General features: G+C 41.9%; 1 protein-coding gene across 2 annotated transcripts in view; it reads left to right on the top strand.

Moving 5' to 3' along the window:
* Positions 1-27,353, top strand: part of SUN1 (Sad1 and UNC84 domain containing 1) — a 112,701-nt gene that overhangs the window by 45,301 nt on the left and 40,047 nt on the right. For both annotated transcript variants that reach the window (XM_077449064.1, XM_077449063.1), the window contains 8 exons: positions 1,890-1,913; positions 2,010-2,225; positions 14,926-15,048; positions 15,897-15,980; positions 17,559-17,675; positions 21,729-21,827; positions 22,196-22,289; positions 24,405-24,466. In XM_077449064.1, coding sequence (XP_077305190.1) covers positions 1,890-1,913; positions 2,010-2,225; positions 14,926-15,048; positions 15,897-15,980; positions 17,559-17,675; positions 21,729-21,827; positions 22,196-22,289; positions 24,405-24,466 — 819 coding nt within the window. The remainder of the gene's footprint in view (positions 1-1,889; positions 1,914-2,009; positions 2,226-14,925; positions 15,049-15,896; positions 15,981-17,558; positions 17,676-21,728; positions 21,828-22,195; positions 22,290-24,404; positions 24,467-27,353) is intronic.

Raw genomic sequence — 27,353 nt, forward strand, 5'->3', positions numbered from 1 at the left:
AACCATAAAATATTGGAACGATTGAAATTTATCAGTTTTCCTGTAACAGAAAAGGATTGTGGTCCGTTCAAACTGGCACGTACTTACTGTGCATAACAGTGTGAACAGACTCTATGCGTTTTATGTTCACTATGCAGAAAGGGGTTTTGTTTTTTATTTTTTTTTACTTTCAGCTTAAATGACATTCCATTCATTGCTATGCACCGCAGCTCTGCTCAGCACCTAGGGGCTCTGTATGAACAAAGCACATATAAAAAAAAATTCATCCTGTGTGTGAGACACCAATGAGGAGATTTCCTCCCTGTCCTGGGGATGTGGTAGTGACTGGGGAAGAAAGGCATGGACAGCAATAAACACATTGTCAAAAGTGGTAACCCTTCTCCAGTCTAATAAAAAAGTGACACACAAGATCACTGCTCTAAGATGATTACCTCTCCTCCAATCAGCTGTCTGAGTTGTGATAGTTACATAGTCAGGTTGAAAAAAGACACAAGTCTATCCAGTTCAACCACAAAAAAATAAAAATAAATATATAATATCATACCAGCCCATATACCCAATTATATACCCACAGTTGATCCAGAGGAAGGCAAAAAACCCCAGCAGAGCATGATACAATTTGCTTAAGCAGGGGGAAAAATTCCTTCCTGATCCCCCCGAGAACCAATCGGATTTTCCCCGGATCAACTTTCCCTATAAATGTCAGTACCCAGTTATATTATGTACGCTTGGGAAATAAGTTATTAGGAAATAATCCAGGCCTTTCTTAAAGCAATGCACTGAGCTGGCCATAACCACCTCTGCAGGGAGTCTTACTGTGAAGAAACCTTTCCGTATTTGGAGATGAAATCTCTTTTCTTGACATAAAGAGTGCCCCCTTGTCCCTTGTCCTCTTTGTTGACTGTAAAGTGAATAACTCGATACCAAGTTCACTATATGGACCCATTATATATTTGTACATGTTGATCATATCCCCCCTTAATATATGTCGGCTCATGGAAACAAAAGTATGCTGGACAGCTGCACTCCAAAAATTCACCTTTTATTTCATAAAAAAGACAGAGGTCCAAAACATCCACATACACATGTACCAACATGTATAGCTAACGTGTTTCACACCAACAGGTGCTTAGTCATAGCTAAAAAATAAAATAATAAAAATGTGTTTATCTTGATTGTACAGAACTGGAGCTTTTGATTATTGACCCTGGGTTATAGACTGGCACCTTAAGTTCATTGGACATTGGCAAAGCTTTTGTAGAGACCCCCATATGCCTTCCCTCTACGCCTGGGGTGTCCTCCTATAACTCTATACTCCCACCTTTTTTCCTAGTGCCCTAAGGTGACGGATTTCATAGTGAGAAATCACTATTTGCTTAACTAGTTTATTATTTTACTTAATATTCTTCAACTCTTCACTGTCTTCTAATACAACAAAAGGAGTGCATCTGGATTGGTGCAACCTCAGTAAAACGTTTTGGACCCATACCTGGACCCCACACCGTGCGGATGGCCTGCCATTTTACTTCGGGCACTGGATCTTTTTTTCATGATCACCTAGGCACTTGGTGCAATGTGTGGTGTTAGGGCCAAACAATTAAGATTATAATTGAATAAAGACACCATCCAGTTGGAATAAAACTAGAATATGTTCATATGGTCCACTTGCATCAGCTTCAGTAATCTCTCTAGATGAAATAGATGAAGACTTCAGTTGGTTTTTGTGAATGTTTGGTTGCTTAGTAACCAGATCTGCAAGCGTCTAGCACAAAGGACTAAATTATATTGTGGAAAACTAACATTCTGCCTCTTGCTGGTTTTCATCAGATTTCATGTTTGAATGTTGCTTTTTGTGTGGCTAATTGTTTGTTTGTAATTTTCCATTGTAGGTCTTGATGATGATGACCCAAAAGGTAATTTTTTTTTTTCCCCTCCCTAACTGCCCACCCCCCCTCCTGTGACATTTTGGGGATCCTGCTGATAAGAAAATGTATTTTGTTGTGTTGTAGCTGGGGACACAACGGTCATTCAGGCAAATGGAGATGTCAACTCTGCAGAAACGCAGACAACCTTAATAAATGGCTACACTTGCAGTGACTGTAGCATGCTGTCTGAAAGAAGTAATGTCCTCACAGCGTTCTCAGCAACTCGCTCGCCTGCTTCGTCCACATACACAACATCTACTAAAGTATACACTCGAGACAAGAGCCAGAAGCACAAATCAAGTAAGATATCTGTTCCGCACATCATAGCTGTCTAGTCTTTATTACAGAATTTTGCCTTGACTTGGTATTATGTGCCATCTAGAGGTTTGAATATTCAAACATGCAGCTTATGAAATGCACATTTTAAAGCCACATGCAAAATATTTAAAATCGGTTTCTTTACTTTGTGTAAAAGGGTGATGTAGCAAACTGCTACTGCTGTTATTGTAAGGGGATAAAGAGTCAAAGCGGTTTTCTTTCTTGACTTTTGTTTAACCCACCATTCTTTTTAAAGCAGTTTTTCACTCGAGAGAAAAAATAAATGCGATATCTATAACCGCTGTTTTTAGCGGCACTTTTCGCCCGCTCGCGGACCGCTTTTAGCACCAGCTAAAGCCCTGCTGCCCATTAATTTCAATGGGCAGGGGTGCTTTAGGAGCTGTGCATAGCACCCCAAAGATGCTGCTTGCAGGACGTAATGTCCCGCAAGCCCTTGGTCTTTCACACTGGACTGACAGAGGCACTTTGCAGGTGCTATTCTTGGCTCTAAAGCACCTCAGTGTGAAAGTAACCTATATGTGGGAATCCAGCTGTGACAGCTTTGTGATCTTGAGTGGGAGTGGGTACCTGTCAAAACTAAGTACCCTACTATTCTGCCCTTCAAACCCCCCCCCCCCGAAATGTGATAGAGTAGGGCATAAAGCAAAACACTCTTCTTTTGAGTGAAATTCTGCCTTAAGCATCATTTTCATCCGTTTATAGCCCCTTGGTAGCCTACAGTCATTTTCTGACGGAGCGGGTGGTTGCTGGACCTGGTCTTCATGCCCAGCACAAACCACCTCAGTAACTCTTCTTCTTTTGCCACTGAAATTATTTTGTCCCATCTATATTGCTGGAAAATGTGCTGTGTTGCAGAGAACATATTATGCTGCAGGGTCTTTATTGTACCCAGATTGTGGCTTCACATAAACAGCTGCCAGCAAGGGACAATGGAGTTCTATAGTTCCCTGTGACCTCACAGCAGCTGCAACTAGCTCTGCCTATCCAGCTTTCAGTTGCTTCCCTGCAGGGTGGATTTGATTCAAATCAAGTTGATTTTAAAGCATAATGTTTAACCACTTCAAAACAGGGCACTTTGACCCCCCCCCCCCCTTCCTGCTTCCTGTCATGCCTCACTGTACCCAAACAACATTTATCATTTTGTTTCCACAAATAGAGCTTTCTTTTGGTGATATTTGATCACCGCTGGGGTTTTATTTGTTTAGCAAAAATAAACTGAAAATGTTGTAAATTTTCTCCTTCACTGATGGGTGCTGAAAAGGTGGCACTAATGAGATGGCACTGATAGGTGGCACTGATGAGGAGGCACTGACAGCAGGCATTACTGCTGGTCACTGATTGGTTACCCTGCTGGTCGTACCTAGTGGTCCTGGGTGGACATCCACGTCAGTCAGCACGAGTGGAGGAAAAGCCGATACACGGCTCTTCCTGTTTACGTTGTTGTTGGCCACAGCTGATCACATGGTAAAGATGGGTAACATGTTAAGTAGGGTTGCACAGATCCTAGTATTGGTGCTGATACCAAGTATTTGTACTCGGGCAAATGCTCCAATGCTTTATCGGATACCTGGACAGTAGGGGTGATCAGTGCGGCATTGGTGGGGGGGGGGTGGGGGGGGGTTACAAGCACCAATCCCCCCTGTATAGATTTCAATAAAGTAGCTGACAGTCGTTTCTCCTCCTCCTCCCCTCCTGCGGCTTCCAGCTGCTTTATTGAAACCTATACAAGGGGGATTGGTGCTTGTAACTCCCCCCGCCGCACTGATCACCCCCTGACTGTCCCTGTATACTCCTCCAGTCCCCCTCCTGTGTCCCCTTCCAGGCTTTTCCATGTCCTCTGCTCCAGTCCCCCCTCTGCTGACATACCCATCCGTGACCCATTTTCAATGCCCTGGCTGAGGGAAGGAGGTTCTCATCCAAGATTTGATGGTAGATGGCCCCATCCATTCTCTTTGCTGTGGTAAAGTTGCCCTGTACCCTTAGCAGCAAAGCACCCCCAAAGCATAATGTTTCCACCTCCGTGTTTGATGGCGTTCTTGGGGTCCTAGGCAGCATTCTGCCTCCTCCAAACGCAGCGAGTTGATGCCAAAGAGCTCAATTTTGGTCTCATCTGACCACAACACTTTCACCCAGTTCTGCCTCTGAATCATACAGATGTTTGTTGGCAAACATCAGATGGGCCTGTGCATGTGCTTTGTTGAGCATGGGGACCTTGATGGCGCTGCAGGTTTTCAGTCCTTCACGGCATAATACGTTACCAATTGGTGACTATGGTCCCAGCTGCTTTGGGATCATTGACGAGGTTCTCCCTTGTAGTTCTGGACTGATTCCTCACCATTCTCATGATCATTGAAACTCCACAAGGTGATATCTTGCATGGAACCCCAGACCGAGAGAGATTGACAGTAGTTTTGTGTGTCTTTTTTATTTTTTTATTTTTTTATTTTTTTTTGTTTGCGAATAATCCTACCAACTGTAGTCACCCTCTCACCAAGCTGCTTGGCAATTGTATTGTAGCCCATTCCAGCGTTGTGTAGGTCTACAATCTTGTCCCTGACATCCTTGGACAGCTCTTTGGTCTTGAACATGGTGGAGAAATTGGCATCTGATTGCTTCTGTGGACAGGTGTCTTTTTATACAGGTGTCTAGCTGAGATCAGGAGCACTGCCTTTGAGAGTGCTCCTAATATCATCCCTTTATCTGTATAGAAGACAACTGAGAGCCAAAAATCTTGCTGATTGATAGGGGCACCAAATGCTTATGTCACTTATTAAAATGCAAATCAATTTATAACTTATTTGAAATGTTTCTTTTTTTTTCTGGATATTTTTTTTTGTTCTGTCTCTCACTGGTAAAATAAACCTACCATTTAAAATTAGACTGATCATTTCTTTGACAGTGGGCAAACGTACAAAATCAGCAGAGGATAAAGTACTTTTTTCCCCTCACTGTACGTGCATGTCTGTTCTGAACTAATGACCCATATTATGGGGTCAAAATATTTTAGGCGGGCACATGGCATTCGTGAAATTAGAAGTCTAGACTTGCGGCCTCCATTATTTCCTTTTTTCAAGTTTTTTTTTTCCTTTTTAAAAGAAACTATAAAAAACAAACAAAACATACGTGACTAGATGGCTGCAGCACCAATCCCAGCTTCAGGTGTCCCCAGCTGCCTCAGAGACTGCGAACTGAGGGATCAAATACTTCTGACCATGCAGATCTTGGTCTTCAGCTTGCAGAATGCTGGTGATTAGATGTCTGTCAGTGGCTCTTTGCCCCTCCAGTGCTCACTGGAGCACTGGGCTGTGGAGGGAGTGGGAGCGGCTGGCTCAGGCTCTCAGCCAGGTGCCAGTCCAGGCTTCTGGGCGGATACCAACCATAGGCTCAGGATTGTTTCAGAGCCTGGACCGGCTCTGTGACATCAGCCGAAAGCAGGCTTTAGCCAAATAAAGGCTGAAAACAGGTCACAGGAGTGCAGAAGAAGTAACTGTCTGCCAAAAGGTAAATAAAGCTAAAAAAAGCTTTGGCCATAATTTTAAATTTAACCCTCTTTGCTGCTGCTGTTCACCAGTAAAAGCCTAAAGCCTTCTTGTGTAGACTTCCAAAATCCCAGAGACTGCAGCTGGGTGCCGCCATCTTGGACGTAATGTCAACAGCTCCTAAGAGCCCGTTCACACTGAGGCAGCACGACTTGCAGCGCGACTGCCTCAGGCGACCGGGATCCGACTTTAGCGGTGGCTTGTGAAATGACTTCTGTATAGAAGTCAATGCAATTTGCCCCAAAAGTCGTACAGGAACCTTTTTCTAAGTCGGAGCGACTTGAGTCGCTCAGATTAGAACGGTTCCATTGCATAGAGCGGGACACGACTTGTCAGGCGGCTAAGTCGCCTGACGGGTCGCCCCTGTGTGAACCGACCCTTAAGCTGTCGCATAAGTGACTCTCGCTGTATTATTCCCCTTTGCACCTGCCAAGCTAGCTACATTAAATGTTATGTAGCAGAAAAGGGTGGGGGGGGCAGAAATACTGGGTCAGCACAGACAGCAATTGGACAACTCCAGGAGGGGGCTTTACTAGGAAACGGACTCTCCTGTAGTAGTCAAATTATGCTAGCATGTTCAGAGACGGTAAATTAAAAATAATTTTTGGAATTGAAAAATGTTGCAGGCATTTGAAATTTTATGTGCCTTTTATCTGCAATATAAGTTGATGACATGGTCTCCTTTTTTATCATGCATTTTTTAGTGAAGTAGTAATTTTTACCATGGGCTTAGTTTAAACTGCCCAGGTTTGTGACCGGTTTACTTGAAGTCCTTGTCTAACCAACATACAGTTGCTATTTGAAGACCAATTAACTTGTGTTACAGGCTGGTTTATGTAAAAGTGCTAATATTCATGGATGTAAATGTTTTTGGATGTGTTGGAAAATTAATATATTATAGGATGTGTAGTACAGTGGATAATATCAAGAACTTATCTAATGTTACACTAGAGCTGCACGATTCTGGACAAAATGAGAACCACGATTTTTTTTTGCTTAGAATAAAAATCACGATTCTCTCATGATTCTCACAATGTAAAAATCTTTCACATTATACCAAAAAATGGGCTAACGTTTCTGGTTGTGTGTGTGTGTGTGTGTGTGTGTTTGTTTTACACATTCCAAAAAAAAAAAAAAATGCCTTTGAAAGACTGTTGCGCAAGTACAGTGCGACATAAAATATTACAACAACCACCATTTTATTTTCTAGGGTGTCTACTAAAAAAAAGTATATAATGTTTGGGGTTCTAACTAATTTTCTAGCAAACAAAAAAAGATTTTAACTTTAAAACCAACAAATATCTGAAAAGGGTTTATTGTTTAAGTGGTTAAACTTTTTTCACACTTGCACAAAAAGTCTATTCCATTGACACATTTGTTACAATGTTTATACTGAAGTTCAACTGATAGACTGTTTTGATTCTTGGCCCAGTTTTTCTCTTCCTTTCTTTTGAGGGCTGTGTCTTCAGAAGAGCAGAGAGAATTCTTTGCATAGAAGGAATTGTGAAACACTTTAGTCAAGATCGCGATAGCGATTCTTGGCGATTAATTGTGCAGCTCTGTTACACTAATTTAGTACTACCCCACCTTGCTATCATAGCAAAAAATACATATTTATCAAATATTTGCTTTAATTCAGGAGTGGTACTTGCAGTATATGTGTGTGTGTGTGTGTGTGTGTAAAAAAAAAAGTGTATAGATATAGCACTTTGCTGGATTGAAACAGGCTCAGGTATGTAAAGGAGGGTAGCTACACTGAATGTTTTTCAGGTTTAAAAAAAACTGTCTACCTTTTTTTAGACCTACTTTAACACCCAAACTACAGTTTTTGATTGCTTTGTGTAGCATGGGGAAGGGTTATGTTTGCCATATACATTGCAATAATTTTCATGCAGTAAAGGGAGGGATCGTTTTAATCATTTGGATGTTCTAAACAACTGTTCAGTGCAATTTTTGGTAAATTTGCCTGCTTGACTATGATTATTTTGAATGTCAAACTTGATTAAGAATTGATCGATTTGTTCCAAATTCTACACATTCAGACTGGGTTTACATATATATGCAAATTTTATGTGGGTTTCCCCACATCCAATTTGTATGACAGGCGAATGTGACTGGCTCACAATGGAGCGAGTTCACACAGGTCCCCGGGGTGGTCACGGTCCGGATTTCAGAAGGGTCCTGTGCGTCTTTGGGTCTGGTTCAGGTGTGAAATTTGGACCTGAATTGCACCTGAACCGGAGTACAAAAGCATAACAGACCCCATGCTGTGAACCCAGCCCCACTTTTGAAAAGTTCGGCATTTTTCCCACCAATCTGATTCTATTTTTTTTTTTTTATCTCCATTAAGAAGTGATCAAAAATGTAATGAAAACTAGTTATGATAGTGAAAAATTTAATTTGCTTGATATAGTCAGTCGAGGCAGTCATTTCATCAAATGGTCAACCGTGTACAGTTGTGCTCATAAGTTTACATACCCTGGCAGAATTTATGATTTCTTGGCCATTTTTCAGAGAATATGAATGATACACACATTTTTCATTAATGGTTAGTGTTTTGACTGAAGCCATTTATTATCAATCAACTGTGTTTTACTCTTTTTAAATCGTAATGACAACAGAAACTACCCAAATGACCCTGATCAAAAGTTGATATACCCCAGCTCTTAATACCCCGTATTGCCTCCTTTAACATCAATGACAGCTTGAAGTCTCTTGTGGCATTTGTATATGAGGCTCTTTATCTTAGATTGTAAAGCTGCCCAGTCCTCTTGGCAAAAAGCCTCCCAGTACCTGTAAATCCCTGTCTTGCATGAACTGCATGTTTGAGATCTCCCCAGAGTGGCTCGATGATATTGAGGTCAGGAGACTTGAGATGGCCACTCCAGAACCTTCAATTTATTCTGCTGTAGCCAATGACTGCTTGACTTTGTCTTGTGTTTTGGATCATTGTCATGTTTGAATGTCCAAGTACGTCCCACGCGCAGCTTCCTGGCTGATGAATGTAAATGTTCCTCCAGTATTTTTTTGATACATGCTGCATTCACCATGCTGTCAATTTTGACCAAATTTCCTGTGCCTTTTTGTAGCTCACACATCCCCAAAACATCGGCGGTCCACCTCAGTGTTTCAGAGTAGAAATGGTGTACCTTTGATCATAGGCCTTGTTGATTCCTCTGCAAATTAAGTGTTTATTGTTGTGGCCAAAAAGCTCAATTTTGGTCTCATCACTCCAAACGACTTTGTGCCAAAAGATCTGAGGCTTGTCTCTGTGCTGTTTGCTGTATTGTAAGAGGGATACTTTGTGACATTTGCGTAGTAGTGGCTTTCTTCTGGTAACTCGACCATACAGTCCATCTTTCTTCAAGTGCCTCTTGAAACAGCCACACCACATGTTTTCAGAGAGTCCTGTGTTTCACCTGAAGTTATTTGTGGGTTTTTCTTTGCATCCTGAACAATTTTCCTGGCAATTGTGGCTGAAATTTTAGTTGGTCTACCTGACCGTGGTTTGGTTTCAACAGAACCCCTAATTTTTCCACATCTTGATTGGCCTTTGAACACTGCTGATTGCCATTCTCAATTCCTTGGATATCTTTATATCCCTTTCCTGTTTTATACAGTTCAACTACCTTTTTCCCACAGATCCTTTGACAATTGTTTTGCTTTCCCCCTGACTCTGAATCCAGAAACATCAGTGCAGCACTGGATGAAAGATGCAGGGAACTGTCAGGAGTCCAGAAGCCCATTGACCTTTTATGCACACACACTGTACAAGCAAACAGTTCGCAGGTGAGGATGATTTATCCCTTTTTAATAGCCAGCCATTCAAACCCATTTGTGTCAACTTGTGTGCATGTTATCAGGCCAAAATCACCAGGGTATGTAAACTTTTGATCAGGGTCATTTTGAGTAGTTTCTGTTGTGATTATGATTAAAAAAATAAACACAATTGATAAATGGCTTCAGCCAAACACTAACCATGAGTGAAAAATGTTTGTGTTATCATTCATATTCTCTGAAAAATGGCCAAGTAATCATAAATTCTGCCAGGGTATGTAAACTTTTATGAGCACAACTGTATGTCGAGCTATAAATCACTATTCACAGCGTGGTCATATTATTGCTATTCATAAGTGTTACTGCCATACAAATCCTTATTGCTTATGCATTTATGTGAAAAACAACCAAAATAAAGTCCCAGTAAATTTCAGAGCATGCCCCTTGCAAAGTCTCTTGTTCTTAACCCCTTAGCGCCGACCATACATACACGGACTCTACTTTCAGGCATCTGTAGGCATCACCCCCGCGTTTGGCTCCTTTTTAGGGTTAACCGATGTGGCTAAAAGTCGCTCAGTGTTCCCACAGGAGCTGGAGGGGACATGACACCCCCCCCCCCCCTTTCCGCCACTCTTCCCGGGCCTGCGATCCGACACTTATCGGGCTACAGAGAGACTGAATCAAAGCCAGAAACGGCTTTGATCGAGTCTGTGTAAACCTGGACGCAATGTCAATTCTGGTTTACTCTGCTGCCAATGGCACGGATGAAACAAAAACTACAGTATTCAGAATTGCCGTTTTTTGGCGATCTGAATATTTTCAAGTGTAAAGGAGGGATTTGGGGTCTTTTAGACCCCTGATCCCTCCATAAGAGTACCTGTCACCACCTATCACTGTCATAAGGGATGTTTACATTAGAGGTCCACCATATAGAAGTCAATGCAAGTTGCCTAAAGTCTTCTGTGGAGCAACTTCTCTCTGGGCAGTCTGCCAAGAAAAGATCAGAGATGCAATGTTTTTTTTCATCAATGAACTGAACTTTGTGTGGAGGAGTTCTCAGTTTAACCATTTAAAGACTAAATCTTTTCTCACACTTGTTGCTTACAAGTAAAAATCCTATATTTTCTGCTTGAAAATCACTTAGAACCCCCAAAAATGTATTATATATTTTTTAGCGGAGACCCTAGGGAATAAAATAAGTTGTTGCAATATTTTATGTCATGTGGTATTTGCGCAATTTTTGTTTTGGAAACAATACACTGATTTAACCACTTTCAGACCGGACCAATTTGCTGGTCAAAGACCAGACCACTTTTTGCGATTCGGCACCGCATCGCTTTAACTGACAATTGCGCGGTCTTGCGACGTGGCTCCTAAACAAAATTGACGTCCTTTTTTCCCCACAAATGGCTTTCTTTTGGTGGTATTTGATCACCCCTGCGGTTTTTATTTTTTGCGCTATAAACAAAAATAGAGCGACAATTTTGAAAAAAACACACTATTTTTTTTACTTTTTGTTATAATAAATATTCCCCAAAAATATATAAAAAAAAATTTTTTTTCCCTCAGTTTAGGCCGATACGTATTCTTCTACATATTTTTGGTAAAAAAATCGCAATAAGCGATTGATTGGTTTGCGCAAAAGGGATAGTTTTATAGCATTTTATTAATTTTTTTTTTTTTTTTTTTTACTAGTACTGGCGGCGATCAGCGATTTTATATTGTGACTGCGACGTTGTGGGGAACCCATCGGATATTTTTGACACATTTTTGGGACCATTGTCATTTATACAGTAATCACTGCTATATAAATCAGTGATTCCTGTGTAAATGACACTGGCAGTGAAGGGGGTTAACCAGTGGGTGGCAGTGTAGGGGTTAAGTGTTCCTAGGGGTGTGTTACTAACTGTGGGGGGGGGGGGGGGCTGGGCTTTCATTTAGTGAACACTGATCTCTGCTCCAATCACATGGAGCAGAGATCAGCGTCACTAGTTGCTAGGCAGAATGGAGAAATGCTGTTTACAACGGCATTTCTTCATCTGGCCGCTCCGTGAGACTATCGCGGGTATGCCCGCGGCGATCGAGTCCGCGGGTCCCGCGACCGGACTCACGGGGGTCCCGACCAGCGCCGGCGCGCCCCCTGATGGCAGGGCGGCAAATTTAAAGGGACGTACATGTACGCCCATTTGCCTGCCCGTGCCATTCTGTCGACGTACATCGGTGTGCGCTGGTCGGCAAGTGGTTAAAAAAAAAATGTAAAGTTAGCCCATTTTTTTTTTTTCATCCAAAAGTTTTGAGTACCTGTTTTTGTGTATTTAATATATAGGTTTTTTTAATCTAAATTATACATACAAGTGAACTGATTGGAGGTTTGTTTTGTTTAATAAATGTAAGAAATTTTCTGTATTACTTAAGGCTGCTTTCACACTGGAGCGGGCAGGCGTTGACGGTAAAACGCTGCTAGTTTTAGCGGCACTATTCGGCTGCTAGCGGGGCACTTATAACCCAGCTAGTGGCCAAGGAAGGGGTTAAATGCACCCGTGAAGCACCGCTACCAGATCGCACTGCAGGCGCTAAGGCAGCGATGCCCATTCATTTCAATGGGCAGGAGTGGTGGAGGAGCGGTGTACACCGCTCCAAAGATGCCGCTTGCAGGACTTTTTTTTAATGTCCTGCCAGCATATTGCCTCAGTGTGAGAGCACTCGGGCTTCCACACAGACTGCAGGGGAGCTGTTTTGCAGGTGCTTTACAGGCGCTATTTTTAGCCCAAAAGCGCCTGAAAAACTCCCCAGTGTGAAAGGGTTCTAACTGTTAGATTTTCTGAGATGAAGGGAAAAAAATAAAATAAACAATCGGCCTAACATATCGGCCCAAAAAAATCGGCATCCTATATCGGCCATCGGCCGCCGCGATTTATAAATATCGGCATCGGCCAGAGAAAAACCCATATCGGTCAACCTCTAGTTTACATTCCTTGTGACAGCACAAGAGACGATGTAAAAAAAAATATTTATTTTTTTGAAATCGTTCCCGCAGCAAAAAAAAGCATACGCAAGTCGCGCCCGCATATGTAAACTGTGTTCAAATCACACATGAGGTATTGGTGCGATCGTCGTAGCGAAAGCAATAATTCTAGCAGCAGACCTCTAACTCAAACCTGGTAACCGTAAAAAAAAAATATTTTTCTCCCAAAAATTCTACAAGTATGCACATTTTCAAAGCATGACATGTTTAGTATCGATTTGCTTGGCATAACATCTTTCACAAAAAAATTGGGCTAGCTTTACTGTTTAGTTTCTCTTTCTTCCCCCAAAAAAAAATGCATTTGAAAGACTGCTGTGCACATACCATGTGACGTAAAATATTGCAATGATCGCCATTTTATTCTCTAGGGTCTCTGCTAAAATTATATATATATATATATATTTGGGGGTTCTAACTTTCTAGTAAAAAAAATGGATTGCATATATGGACTTGCAAGCAACAAATGTCAGAAATAGGCTTGGGCATGAAAGGGTTAAAGTGCTCAAATATATCATAAGGTACTCCAGACATAAAAAGTGCTTTGGTGCGTCTCATCTTCAGTGCTGCATTGCTCTCTGCCCAGTGTCACTCACCAAACGCTTTTGACTTGGTGGGGGGGGGGGGGGGGGGGCATGATGTGGTTTTCGCAGGCAACTTATCGGAGCAATGGCTGGTGATGGCACGTCAATCATCACAGTGCCATGGTTGATGTGGTGTCAGTATGATTGAGGTGTATTATTTATTTTACATTGTAATATAAAATTAAATGGTTTAACTCGCCATAATGCAGAATCAGTGGGAGCCCTAAGCTTGTCACTTTCCACTGTCGCCTGCCACCGGATGCAGCCTGTCACTTTCCACCGTTGCCTGTCACTTGTCACATCGCCTGCCACCAGGCAACAGTGACAGCAGAGAAAGAGGCTTCTCTTCTCAGCTTTTTAACACATGATGTGCATTGGTTGTGTCCCAGAGTGAGGTTGGGCAGTGAGAGATGATGCACTCTCTGCTGCCTGCTGAGGGCCACACAGCGGTGATGCAGGGCGGGCGATGAGAGATGTCATATCTCTGCTCTCGCCTTCCCGGCTCTCACCTGCCCCCCCCCCCCCCTTACTCATGTCGCCCGCCCGCTCTCGGCCATGGCCCGGTGGTTGGTGACCCCTGAGTTATACTACAGTCTTTTACAAATAAATGTTTCCACATTTGTGCTCCTTACAGCTCCCAAAAAATCCTTTTATAAAATTTCAGGGGGGTGAGGAGGAGAATGTAAAATTGAAACGTAATGGGTAGCACAGCAAAAAGTAAGACCCTGGGAAAGAAAACAAGCCATTTAACAAGAACACGGTCTGAAGAATATTTTATACTAACTGGCCTGAGTATTTCAGTGGGCCAGGTAAGACTGTCTACTGTCTGCAGGGACCCCTAGGGTGTACAGTAAGTGGCAAAGGGCCATAAGCTGGGCACCAGGGATTTTATTTAACATTCCAATTCTGTATTTATTTTGGTGAACTTCAATTAATTCCAGCTTAACACAGATTAGATTTTTTTTAAATAGTTATTGGTATGTATATATGTTATTGTATAATAGTTATTGGTATGTGTGTGTGTGTGTGTGTATAGATATATATTGATATATATAGATATATATAGATATATATAGATATATAGATATATATATCTCTATATCTCTATATATCTATATATCTATATATATCTATATATCTATATATCTCTCTCATTTTTATATTATGATTTATTTTTATTGTTTATATCAGGAACTGGGTCCACATGGACCAGTAGGTTATACAGACTTACCACATAACCTACAAAGTAAATGACAAAACTGATACAACATCAAATCTCTGTTAACATTTCATCGAGAACAATAAACATGTTGTGGTGTTGTGAAATATTGCCGTCCCATGGGCTCCCCTCCTGATGCTCTTTTAGGTATTGGAAAATTTTAATGTGATTTACTTAAAGCTTATTGGATGCTGTTGGAAGAACAGACGATTGATACTTTGTGATGAGGAAATTTCTATACAAATTAGTCGAGCTGTAAATTAATTTTTTTTTTTTTTTTTTTTTTTTGTATTTGTCTTAATATGTGCATGCAGATTTGTTCAATTTGTAAGCACCAAAACCAAATTCATTGATGGTCTGGATTCCTGAGTACTGATTCTTCTGATTAGGTTGCTACTAGAGTAATACTATTTTGCCACCAATAGATTTTTCTGAAGGATGCCCAATGGGATAAATAGTATTTTGGCTTGGTTTTCTCCTTCATTTGATTTTAATGTGAACTGTAATCTTTTCCTATTAGGAGAATTGCCTTACTACGCACACAGGACAATGGTATTGGCCAAAAGTGCTGTGGCCACCATGGCAACACTGCTTGTGAGAGTCTATCATATGGTCATGCTGAAGCTTGGTTATGAACAAAAAGGTACCAGATGCTATCATTGGTGACTTCTGTGCACACAATTCTGATTTTACTTGCTTTCTGGTGCTTGGTTATTGGGCTTTTTAACTCTTCACTGCTCTGAATTCAGTCCTTTTTCTTGCAAACACTTTGGTGCTTTTGAGGGGGAAAAAAAGTTTTGTTTATTAACAAACCACTTTTATTGTTTTTGATGTGTGGGTTTTATTTTTTATTTTTTTTGTTTTTGTTTTACTTTTATCTGACAGTGTTTGCAGAGTGAAAGCATTTATGAAACTACGTTTATAAAAATTGTGTTCTGTAACTCTGAAACCTGCTGGGTCATTATTCAAGTTGGTGCTGATTGTTCTAAAGACGCTTTTTGTATGGGGGTTTTTTTTTTTGTTTTTGTTTTTCTCTTTCTTTATTTTAGTCTCAGGGTAGCATGATTTGGCTTTTAAAAATAAAAAACTTGCTGCCTTTCTAATGAGGTTTACCTACCGGTATATAATAATGTCCCTTTTTGGCAGTCTCCTTTTTCTTCTCTCCTTACTGTTGCTTATCTGCTGGTCTGAGGGGTCACTGTTGGTGATGGGAAGGGCCAATGGTGAAAGTAGATTGATTTCACAAACAGACTGAAACGTGTGTTTGGTCTTTTTTGGCATTTAGGTAAATCTAGAGCGTTGCATGTTGTGCCATGCAGTGATGTTGGGTACATAGGGTAGAGGAGGAAAGAGTTAAGCAAACTGTTTAATGACACTTTGCAAGTGTTAAGCAAATGTTTTTTCCCAGCTTTGCTTTTGGTCTCCCAGGTGTCATGCAAATCCATGCGTAGACTCTTTATTTTATTTACCCCGTGTGTGTGTGTGTTCCAGCTCACTCCAATTACTGTGGAAGTATGAATGTGGCAGAATATCAAACTGAGGATCGACACCTCCATATAAATGGAGAATCTATATGTAAGTATGGTGCTACTGCATGCGTTTGTATACTTTCCTTCACTTCATTATTTTGTAATCACTTTATCATTTTCTAAGCACTTTAAATATGCTGATCCTAATTCCTAGCAGGGGTAACCATCAAGGATTGAAAACTATATAATCTCAAGGGTGCTGGCAGCCACTTTATCAAGTTTCATTAGTTTAAAATCTAGACTTTAATTACGTTTATTCAGATACCTGGAAATAATGCATGAAAAATGGCTAAAGGAATGTAAAGAACTTGTATATCGTACATTGAGTTGCAACAAGCTTGGATTTTTTATTGATTTGGGATCAACTACGCACTGTTCACAATGGCTCTTGTTTACAGTGGGCAAGAAATTGGGATGAGTTGTATTAAAAATTTAAAGGGAACCTCTCTTCTCAGACAGAATCTGACAGTATAGTTTTATCCTAAACCTGACTTGGCCCAAAACATTTCTGAACACTGAATTGGCTCACATGGGCATAATACCAATCCATACACACACCCACATGGGATGCACAGGTTGTTCACGTGTTCTGTCCCATTCATGTCAGTGGGGATGCAGCGGTTGCACGAACATAGCCGCTTGGGCCCAATTTCATAGCTGTACTGGATCCTGAATACAGACCGTGTGCATTCTGTCCAGCATGGCTGTGAGATTGAGATCAAACGGCCGTGTCTGTGCAGTTGCTGCCTCTCAATAGCAATGAGTTGAATTGTCTGCATGAGTATGCATGGAAAACCTGCGCATCCTGTGCAGGCATAGATGGCCCTATGCACGTGTGTGTGTGTGTGTGAGATCAGTATACCTGTGTGAATGAGGCCTTCATTTTGAGAAGCCTGGAGTTTGCTAGGTAATCTTCAGGGCAGTTGCTGTGGATCCTGTTGGATCCTCTGCCTTGGTTGTACATTGTGGTCAGGAATAAAAAAACCTTTCCTGAGAGACATGAAAGTTTCCATAGCTATTATTTATTTATTTTTTTACCAGAAACCAGCATATGACTTTACAGATGAATATACTTGTTTCTCAAGCCTTATTGACCCCAGTTGATCAGTGTGCTTACCAGGTGTTTTCTGTTTTCAGAAGGGGATAGGTAATGACAGCTCCTGTGTTTCTCAGGAAAGGTTTGTTTAAAGCCTCACCCCTCCCTCTCTTATTCAGCTGTCAACCAAATAGATCTCCTTTTGTATGGTAATGTTTGACTTTTAAAAGGCTTCCATAGGGACCAGTTTGAAGCACTGTTGCTACATTAGAAGTCCCTAATGCCGGGTTATAGGCAAGTAAAATTTTAAGTCCTGCCTAAGGGCAAGCACAGCAAGTTGTTTTGCCGCCTCTTGCTGATGTTGCGTCCACATTTGTAAGCTTAGTTAGCGTAGTTAAACATTAATCTTATTACATTGTTTTAATGGGTGCAGGCGCCATAGACCAGTTTTGCTCTGACCGAATTGCCAAAACCTTAATGTCTTCATCCAAATTTTCACAAACCTCCTGCTGTTTGTTCTTTGCATGGTCACTGGTGGAAATTAAATGAGGAAGTTTGATATTAATCGGTATTTGTAATGATCAACAGGTGACGACTGTAAGGGGACAAAACAACGGGAAACGCACATCACCACTGTGCACACACAGTCCTCCTCATGGGCTAAAAGGGTGACGGGAAAGTTGTGGCACATCTTTTCTTACACAGGTTTATTTTACACCTTTTTTTTTCTTTTTATGTTTAACCTTTGATTTAACCAACAACTGGAGGCCTTGTCTGTCTTTTCTTTCACTGTACACTGTAACCTAACACATCCACTACGTGCACGTACCATGCTTTCTGTTTGTTTCTAGCTAAACTGTAGTTAGATTCCAGGGATGACTTATGCAGGCTGTAAAGAGGTTTAGTTCATACAAGTTGATGCACATAAAGTACATGCTTATACTGGGGGAATGTGCTTTTTCAGAGTTCAAGTACTATCTTGCTGCAACATCTGTTCTGTTAAAAAATGTGGTCAGTGAAATGCCAAGAAGCCAGGATGTTTACCACTCCAGGCTGGAGAACTACTAAAGTAGCTCAGTGATAGACGATAACTTTCCTTGGGGAAAAAAAAACATTTCTATTAAAATGTTCATGGGTTTTTATTTTATTGTGACGATTTTAGAGCACTCTCTTTTAATAAAAGCAGATGGCGAAGTCTGGTCTATGATGCTTGTTTTAGGATTTTCTTCCTACATTTCTCTGTTCCCTCTTGGCTACCTCATCCTTCCTAGCAAAGTAGAACATCATTGGCAATGGTTTTAATGCAAAAACTGTAACGTTTAATAAAACAAATCTGTGTTTGTGAAATTAGAAAATACTAGGTGCCCTTATGTACCTTCTGGTATCATGCAATATGTTTGCCTCCAGGTATGGGCGTTGCTCATGGTGCACAATGCAAATTCCAGCCTTTTGGAAAAGTGTGGGGTGTTTGTGTTTTTTTTTTTTTTTTTTGTTTTGTGAGAAGCACTCACATATGTACTACCCTGGGCGCAAGGTAAGCATCTGTCTTTATTTCAGGAAGCTTAAGTCAGTTTGTGTTTAGGTCTCTTGAGGTGCAATATAGTGCTTTGTCAATATACTAACTAGAGCTACACAGGGGGTACCTAATGTCTGCGTTCACAATTTGCTTGAATTGAAAATCGATGTTGTATACTAGTGTGCTTAAAACCACTGCTTCCCCCTCCGCCTACCTGTGTCGTATACTGCTGGTAAAAAATATCTGTGTAAATGCCTTATTTCAGTCCAGTTGAGTGATTTATGAAGTCATGAAGGTCTGAATAAAAGGCTTTATTCCTGGAGCCATGATGTCACCCACCAGCTTCCATTGCTCACACCTCTTCTGCAGCAGGCACTCCTTGACACATGGGAGCCAGCGCTACTACTACATCACGTGACCATACACGGGAGTTGAAACTGCGTATTTACAAAGATCTTTTACCAACACTATACAGCATGGGTAGGAGGAGGGAAGCGGGGGTGTTAAGCATATTTTATAGCCTTTACGGCAACTAAACCCACCAATTTTAACCATTAATCAAAAGAAAGCTGCTATGGATCACATCCTGCCATCCTCTCCCACCACTGATCTCATCCCCCACAACCACTACTGATCTCATCCCCCACAACCACTACTGATCTCATCCCCCACAACCACTACTGATCTCATCCCCCACAACCACTACTGATCTCATCCCCCACCACCACTACTGATCTCATCCCTACCCTATCCCCCCATCACCTCTGTTGTAGAAGTGATGGTGGGTGGGTGGGAAGGGATGGGATCAGTAAGAAGCAGAAGTGGTGGAGTACTTGGTATGGATCGATTGCACTGCAATTCAAATCATCAGTCACTTACTTGAATGCCTCCAGGGATGCCTTTCCTCATGGGGAAAGAGAGACTCTCCCTTTCACTTGATTGGTGTCAGCTGACTTCATTTTTCAGTGTCCGCCCCGCCTCCGTACATTCTCTGGATAGGTGGGGCAGCATGGAGCGGTCCAGACAGTCTGAGTCTCCGCCTCTTCTCAGGTCAGCGGGTGAAAGTCCCCCTCCCCGTGGCGGAAGGAACGGCCAAGCAGCGTGGCCACGGTGGGGCCTCCTGGGCGGTAGATGTAATGGGAACTGAGTTACCATGAGGGGAAGAGTAATCAGTTAGATTATTCGTTACCTTCTAAAGTAACTGCGTTAAGTAACTACCATCCATTGCTTTATATGGAGCAGTGGATGTCGGTGTACAGCTTTAAGACGATGTTTGCTTTCAGTCAGGAGCTCTCCTTTCTGCCATCGGATGCCATTAGATATTTGGGTGGCATGATGGAGAGCAGCCAGAAAAAGAGCTGCTATGGCTGGACACACTATTCTTATTGGCACCCAAAATGTGGGTTGCGGTCAGTTTATCAGGAGACAAAACATGTAAGGCTCACTGCAAGCAAAAGAAAAAAAGGAGCTACTTTATCGTACATCATGGAACACAGAGCCTTAAAGCGGGAGTAAGCCCAGTTTCAAAAAACGCTTACATTCCCGGCATGCTAATGTGAAATGCTAACTTTCACATTGGTTGTGCTCTCAACCAAACTTTCAAACCATCCAATGGCTGGTTTCATAACTGATCACATGTGCAGCATTATGGCAGTTGAAGTATCATTAGAGGCCAAGATGGCAGCTTCCTTGACTGAAAACGATAGAAGGGTTTACTTCCACTTTAAGTAATTGCTTAATGGATTATGGGTCACCTTCAGGTGTTGACACTGGTAAACCCAAAACAGGAAGTTCACTCCCCTATATAACCCCTCCTCCTTCCAGGCGTTCCTGAGTTTTTTCGCCAGTGTCTAAGGTAGGCTTTCTGGGTCAGTTATCTCTACTTTGATTAATGCAAGGAAACCAGCTTCCAGAACTATATATTAGAGTTTGGAAGGCTTATGTTTCCTGGTGTGAATCCAAGTGTTGGCACCCTTGGATGTATCATAGGCAGAATTCTTGCCTTTCTACAATTAAGCGTAGAGATGAAGTTGGCCCCTGAGTACTATTAAGGGCCAAGTCTCAGCCTTATTGAGTTTATTTCAAAGACCGATTGCTATGCATTCTTTAGTCCGGGGTTTTATCCAAGGGGTGATGCGGATTAATCCACCAGTTAAATCACCCTTGAGCTCTTGGGACTTAAATTTAGTTTTGTCAGTGTTACAAAAACAGCCATTTGAACCGATACAGCATATTCCCTTAGTCCTTTTGACAAGGAAGCTGGTGTTCTTGGTTGCTATATCCTCAGCAAGGAAGGTTTTGGAAGTGGTTGCTCTTTCTTGTAACAAGCCATATTTGATTATTCATGAGGACATAGGGGTGTTACGCCCTCGTCCAGGTTTTTTGCCAAAAGTAGTTTCAGGTTTTCACCTGGACCAAGATATTGTCCTGCCATTGTTTTTTCCAAAACAATGTTCCAGGGAAGAAAAGTCACTACGTTGTCTTGATGTGGTGAGAGCAGTGAAAATGTATTTAAAGGCAACTACTCAGATTTGTAAGACTGATGTCTTATTTATTCTGCCAGAGGGTCCTAAGAAGGGACAGGCTGCATCGAAATCCATTGTCGCTAAGTGGATTTGACAAGTGATAATTCAAGCTTATAACGCACATGCATTAGCAAGATGCGTGGGGTGCCAGTAAGGATCAATGGCACCACTGGTGCATCTGTAAGACAGCAGAGCAGTTTTGTGTGTTGTGGGAATATGCGCGATTCTGTGTGCACTCCTGCAATGCAACAAGTGTGGAGAAGGCCTGGATATATTCCACTATACAATAGGTTGTCTTCCTTTCATAATTGGATATCTGCTATGTCATTTGTGCCAATATAACATTCTCTTCTAAACAAAAAAAAAAAAAAATCTTAATCCCAAAAACGCTCATGAGAAATAATTGATCCAGCTTTTGCAGTTACTCGGGCAGAAGTAAAATCCCATTCAGCAGCTTTGTCTTGTCTCAGAGTAGGGTGCACACAATACAATAAATAGTAAGTCTGCTGGATTGTGTAACGTGACTGAACATATACAATAAGCAGGAGAACAGGAGCAAACGTCAATGCCAAAATATTAAACTTCTTTTGCTTTTATCATTTCTCTAACTCTGTAGTTGATCTGTCTTTTTTTTATTTTATTTTTTTATTTTATTTTTATTTTTTTTTGTCTATTGCCGTTAAAGCATTCCAAAGACACATCTCTTCTATATTTTAGGTTATTACTTAATGCAAGCTGCACGCAGTACTGGAGCTGCTGGATGGTTTGTATCCAGGAAGGTGTTGTCGTTTCTTTGGTTGGCCATTGTATCACCAGGTTATTATTTTTATTTTGCACATTGGAATGGACACAGCATTCATTCACTTTCTTGCTTTATTGCTGGAGAATATCTTTAGTTTTTTTTATTTTACATTCCATTTCTTCTTTTTTTTTTTTTTTTGGTGCATGTGGGTAATGGGGCTATATGATTGATCATGTCTGCACGGGGTAAATTGAACAGCATGGCTTTTTCATCTTTACTATTACTGTACCCATCATTTTATCTCAGCATAATGCATATACTATCATTTCAGATCATTTTGGTTAAAGCTTTTGTTTGGCGCACAGAGTATTCCATCTGCACGAGCTCCTGGCTTTCTCTCCTGTGTTTGTAGTATGTCTAATCATTCCCCTTCATCTTACAGGAAAGGCTGCATCTGGAATATTTTGGTGGCTGGGCACAGGCTGGTACCAGCTTACTACACTCGTCTCCTTGCTTAATGTATTTCTTCTGACTAGGTCAGTGTCCTAATATTAAAACTGACTAATTGCATTCTTGGGAAATTCCGATCTCATGTCTGGCGAAAGACAGACATATTTTTGGCCTTTAGTAAGAAATATCCCTTTTTATATTCTGCCATGCTCAGCTATGGCTTTGAGGCTACAGTCACACCTGAGTAGTTTTCCAGCGTATTTTGATGCCTTTTTATACAGCGTTTATTGACAAAAAAAAAGAGAAAACCATTGCCATCTATTGCTAGGTATTTAAGCTTTTTTAGCTTTTCCATTAGCTTTTATTTTTGGGGGTTTTTTGTTTAGGATTAAGGGTTTAGGGGTTGTGTGTGGGTTTTTTTTTTTTTTTTTTTTTTTTGTTACATGTAATGCATGTAAAATGAAATACACAAAAATGTTAGATAAAGCGAGAGTCCGCCGGGAATTCTGCCGTGTTTTTTTTTTTTTTTTTTTTTAAAAGCCAGCAGCTACAAATACTGCAGCTGCTGACTTTTAAAATAAGGACACTTGCCCGCCCAGCAGTGGAGACTTTCGGCTTCATTTCCCGGTTCCCTACTGCGCATGCGCGAGTCGCGCTGCGCAATAAGGATGGTCCCTCTGTCTCTGGGATCCGTGTGTTTCCCAGCAGGCAGCGTGGGACTTTCGGAAAGGGGCGTAGATTCCGCGGAAAGCTATGCCCGAAGTGGGTGCAGATACCTGTACTGTACAGGTACCTGCACCCCCTCCCCCCTGAAAGGTGCCAATTGTGGCGCCGGAGGGGGGGAGGATTCCAATGAGCGGAAGGTCCACTTTAGGGTGGACCTCCGCTATAAGTAATTAAATTCAATAAATGAATACCATGTATTGACCCTTAAAGCGGTTGTATACCTGCACCAAAAAAACAAACTGTAAGGCAGAGGCATAATGAGCTAGTATGCACAAACCCAGATCCCGTGTCTTCTGGGTTTGTGTGAGAGAACTTCACACGTGGGCGCGGGAACCTTCTTTCTGACAAGGTCTGGCAGCATCCGCCGTACCTATAGAGGGCATACGCCGCTGATGTCAGTGACTGCATGCAAGGTACAGTTTAGGAGATATTCATTTTACCTACAGGTAAGCCTTATTTATAGGCTTACCTGTAGGTAAAAATAGGGTATACAGCCCTTTTAACCTTAACCCAAACCCATAAAAAAACTGAACACCCTAATCCTAACACAATACATTTATTAATAAAACAAATTATAAAAAAAACTATTTTTTTTTTTTGTTTGGGTGTTCTAGTAATTTTATTTACATTTATTCATATAGTTACAATTTATTTAAATCGCACAAGAATGTGCTAATGGCGCATTTCCATTCATTCTGTGCGAATAAAAATGCGCAATGCTGTCCAAGCAAGCTACAAAAAAAGGTGTTTGGCTACAGGCGACTTGGAGTGGAGATGTGAACAGACTCCATAGAAAAAAGTAGAAAAAAGTTTTTTTTCTCCAGCGTTTTGGAGCTTGGAGTTTCAAGCTACAAAATGCTGAGGTATGAAAGTAACAATATGATGCAGAGGGGGAAGAAAACAGATTTAGGCAGTTATGGGCTGATTTTTATAAAGCAGTGGTATAGCCTTCTCACTGCTGGTTAAGAGGGGGGAAAAAAACTAAAAAAAAACACTTGACTGAGTACTTCTAGATTTATTTGGCCCGCTGGCCAGCTCTTGGATTCTAAGACCCCTTTCACACTGGAGGCGTTTTTCAGGCGCTTCAGCAATAAAAATGGCACCTGTAAAGCGCCTGGAAAATGCCTCATCTGCGATCCCAGTGTGAAATCCTGAGTGCTTTCACACTGGGGCACTGCGCTGGCAGGATATCAAAAGTCTTGCAAGCAGCTGCTTTGAGGCACTTTAGGAGCGACCCTGCCCATTGAATTTAATGGGCAGCGCCGCCAAAGTGTCTCGGCAGCTGCACTCTGCGGGCACTTTTAACCCTTTATTCGGCCGCTAGCAGGGGTTAAAAGCACCCCGCGATTGGCCGAAAATCGTATTTATCACTGAAAACCTACTTGGTTGAATCTTCACTTCTTATAAGGCAACAAAGTTACAACAGATTTCACCATTACATACAATTGATTTGATTTCCTATGTTATCTTTGCAGATGCCTTCCAAAAGCTTTCAGATTGTTACTCCTGTTGATCCCCTTACTGCTGCTGCTATTGGGTGAGTGTACTCATAATATTACTGTAAGAAGAAAGTACCGCGAGTAGTACCCTATTTTATTTTTTTATTTTTTTCCCCCACTTAACTGCTCTGTGCACAGAGCAGCCCCAATCCTCCTCTGAAAGCTGAAAATGGCTTGGGCAGGAAGGGGGTGTCCCAATACTTTTGACAATAGTGTAATATATAATCTATCCAGTTTTATTTGTATAATATAAGAAAAGATGATGGTTTTGGCAAATTCATTTTCTGGTGTCTCTAGAAGTGTCCACAAGGCTTTTACAGCTACCCAGATCACTTCTGCCAGAGCATAGCCAGCCAAGCAAGTTCAGGGCTGTTGCTCTCGGGTATGGAGAAACCTGCAACTCCCTAACGGTGCTGGGTCATGTTGATTACTGCTTGGATTATGTTGCCACTTTCAGGTGAATGGACACTGGGCAAATAATCCTTTCTAACTCAGCCAAGCCTTAGTCCTGTGTCTAGTCTCTGAATGTGATGGTGCTACATTTATGCCCCCATTCACATTGGAGCGACTTGTCATGTGATTTGACAAGTCAAACCACATGACAAGTCGCACCCTAATGCCGCCAATTGCACTGTTCAAATCAGTGCGATGCAGACTTTGTGGTGCTGCACCGATTTGAAACAGTAGTTCCTGCACTATTTTTGGTGATTTCGGGTGCGACTTGCATAGACATCTGTGCATGAAGCCTCACAGATGTCTTCCAAGTCACACCTTATGTTGCACTGACGTGTCTTTGAAATCATTCAATTTCAGATAAAGTAGCATGATATTAAAGCCGCAGTCAATGTGAATGGGGGCTCAGTCTCCTGAAGATCATTTACTTTTTGGGACTTCATCTGTACATCACTAATCTGTTCCTTATACCACTACCAGGGTAGAGGTGGGCTCCTCCTGGTTTGGTCACTATGGCCAGCAGGCCAAGAGGGACAGTAACCAGACCCCACATGCAAGAACAGTTGAGGCTTGTAATGTTTGCTGCTTGGTGCTGGATCCTGTGAGCAGTGTCCCTCATAATCTCACTAGCAAGGTGCTCAACAGGCGCCATTTTTTTGCTATACAGGCTGTGGCAATGTTTAAAACTGCAGTCCAGTACTGCCTCCTCGTATAACCACTGGCTGGATAAAAGATATAAGCTGCCTATAAATCAAATCATGTGACAATACCAATCGTCATGGGTACCAAATTGAATGGCACCAGGACTCTAGGTGGATTCTATCAACCATCCCAAAAAACACACACTTATGTACTGTCAGAATATACACATATATACATATACATATATATATATATATATATACACACATACACTGTCCCTATACCTGCTGATATCATCTGAGCCTCTAAAGGTTCCTATGCAAATACAAGCTTTGTGAAAGCTGGAACTTTGCATAAGCTTGGGCAAGCTGCCCCCTCCCCAGTGACTGTTCTAAGCACAGTGATGTGAAGACAACCTATTGCCTTGCCCATCTCCCAGTGTATACCACTATATAACATGCATCAATAGTACTCCATATTAGAAGTAGAAGTATATATGCACTATATCGCTAATGGCAGCATTTTTATCATAGCAATACCCGCAATAAGTTATTTAAGTAAATAATATTGTGATTCATACATAAATTGGAAACTGTATTTTAACTGCACATGAATAATTGTCTAGCTCTTAATTTATACCATAAATCATATGTACAACATGTAAAGCATATGTAGTAATGTTATCACAAAAAATTCTCTCTGCGGTGGGGGCCCCTCAGTCTGTAGCAGCTAGGAGGGTGGGATTGAGCACCTTGTCCTAAGTCCCCAAGGGTGCCAGACAGGGTGGGCCAGCATGGCGTCAGAAGCTGGAGTTTCTTCCCCAGACCTCCCTGCAATTGCAAACAGTGCAGTGCCTTTGGACGCTTTGTCGGCAGTCCTTGAAACGTTTATGGTCAGGGTGGAGGCGATGTGTGGGCGCAAGGGGGGTAAAAAAAGACCCCTGCCCCCAGGTCCTCTGTGGAGAGTTCAGACTCTGGCAATGCAGTGACTGGTTGACCTGCTCTGTGTCAGAGGACGCTGCCCAGGACCGATCGGACAGTGAAGATGATTCCGTGTCCGCACAGGAAAAAGCCCTAGTTGGAGCACTTATCACCGCTATGCATGATACCCTGAAAATATAGGATCCTCTGCTGACGTGGCGGTCCCTTTTGGGTTCCGTAAGCCAGCCTGTACACCTAAAGGTGTTCCCGTATCGGCCCCTAAAAGAATGGCGATGGTTTACCCCTTTGAACCTTTTCAAAAAATCGTCAGCTCCCCTGGTCATGGAATCCCCCCCCAGTATCCAGGTTAAACAAAGTAACCACGATCCCGGTAGAAGGGGCTCGGTCCATGTTTATGGTAGTGGGGTCAGCGTTACGACCGGTACTGGCCATGGCATTAGTGTCGTGCAGACCCTTATTGAGTGGGTAAAACTGTTGCAAACCTTAATTGGAGAAGCAGCAGTCTTCTCCTGTCTGCATGGAACTAGCAGACCAGTTAGTGCACGGCCTTAAGTATGTCTGTGGCGTGGCCCTGGATACACTCCTTTTGCTCTCCAGAGCATCAGTATCGGCAGTGGTGCTACGGTACCTGATCTGGCTGAAATGCTGGTCTGCGGACCAGGCATCTTAAAAAAATAAATAAAAAAAAAAGCCTTGACGGATTTGCCCTTCCTTGGTGAGCGGCTATTTGGAGCCTCGCCGGATGACGTTATTAAGAATGTCACAGGTGGGAAGAGCACGTTGCTCCCACAGTCCAGGAAGGGTAAGGAGCCAAGCCGCAGGCAAGGGCCCTCCTTTTCCGCTCAAGAGTCTTTTTCATCCGCCCGGGACCTCAGGTAAACACTCCCAG

Source organism: Lithobates pipiens, unplaced genomic scaffold (assembly GCF_037356315.1).
Source record: "Lithobates pipiens isolate NorthernLeopardFrog02 unplaced genomic scaffold, aLitPip1_a1.2 Scaffold_22, whole genome shotgun sequence".
NCBI classification, from domain to species: Eukaryota; Metazoa; Chordata; class Amphibia; order Anura; family Ranidae; genus Lithobates; species Lithobates pipiens.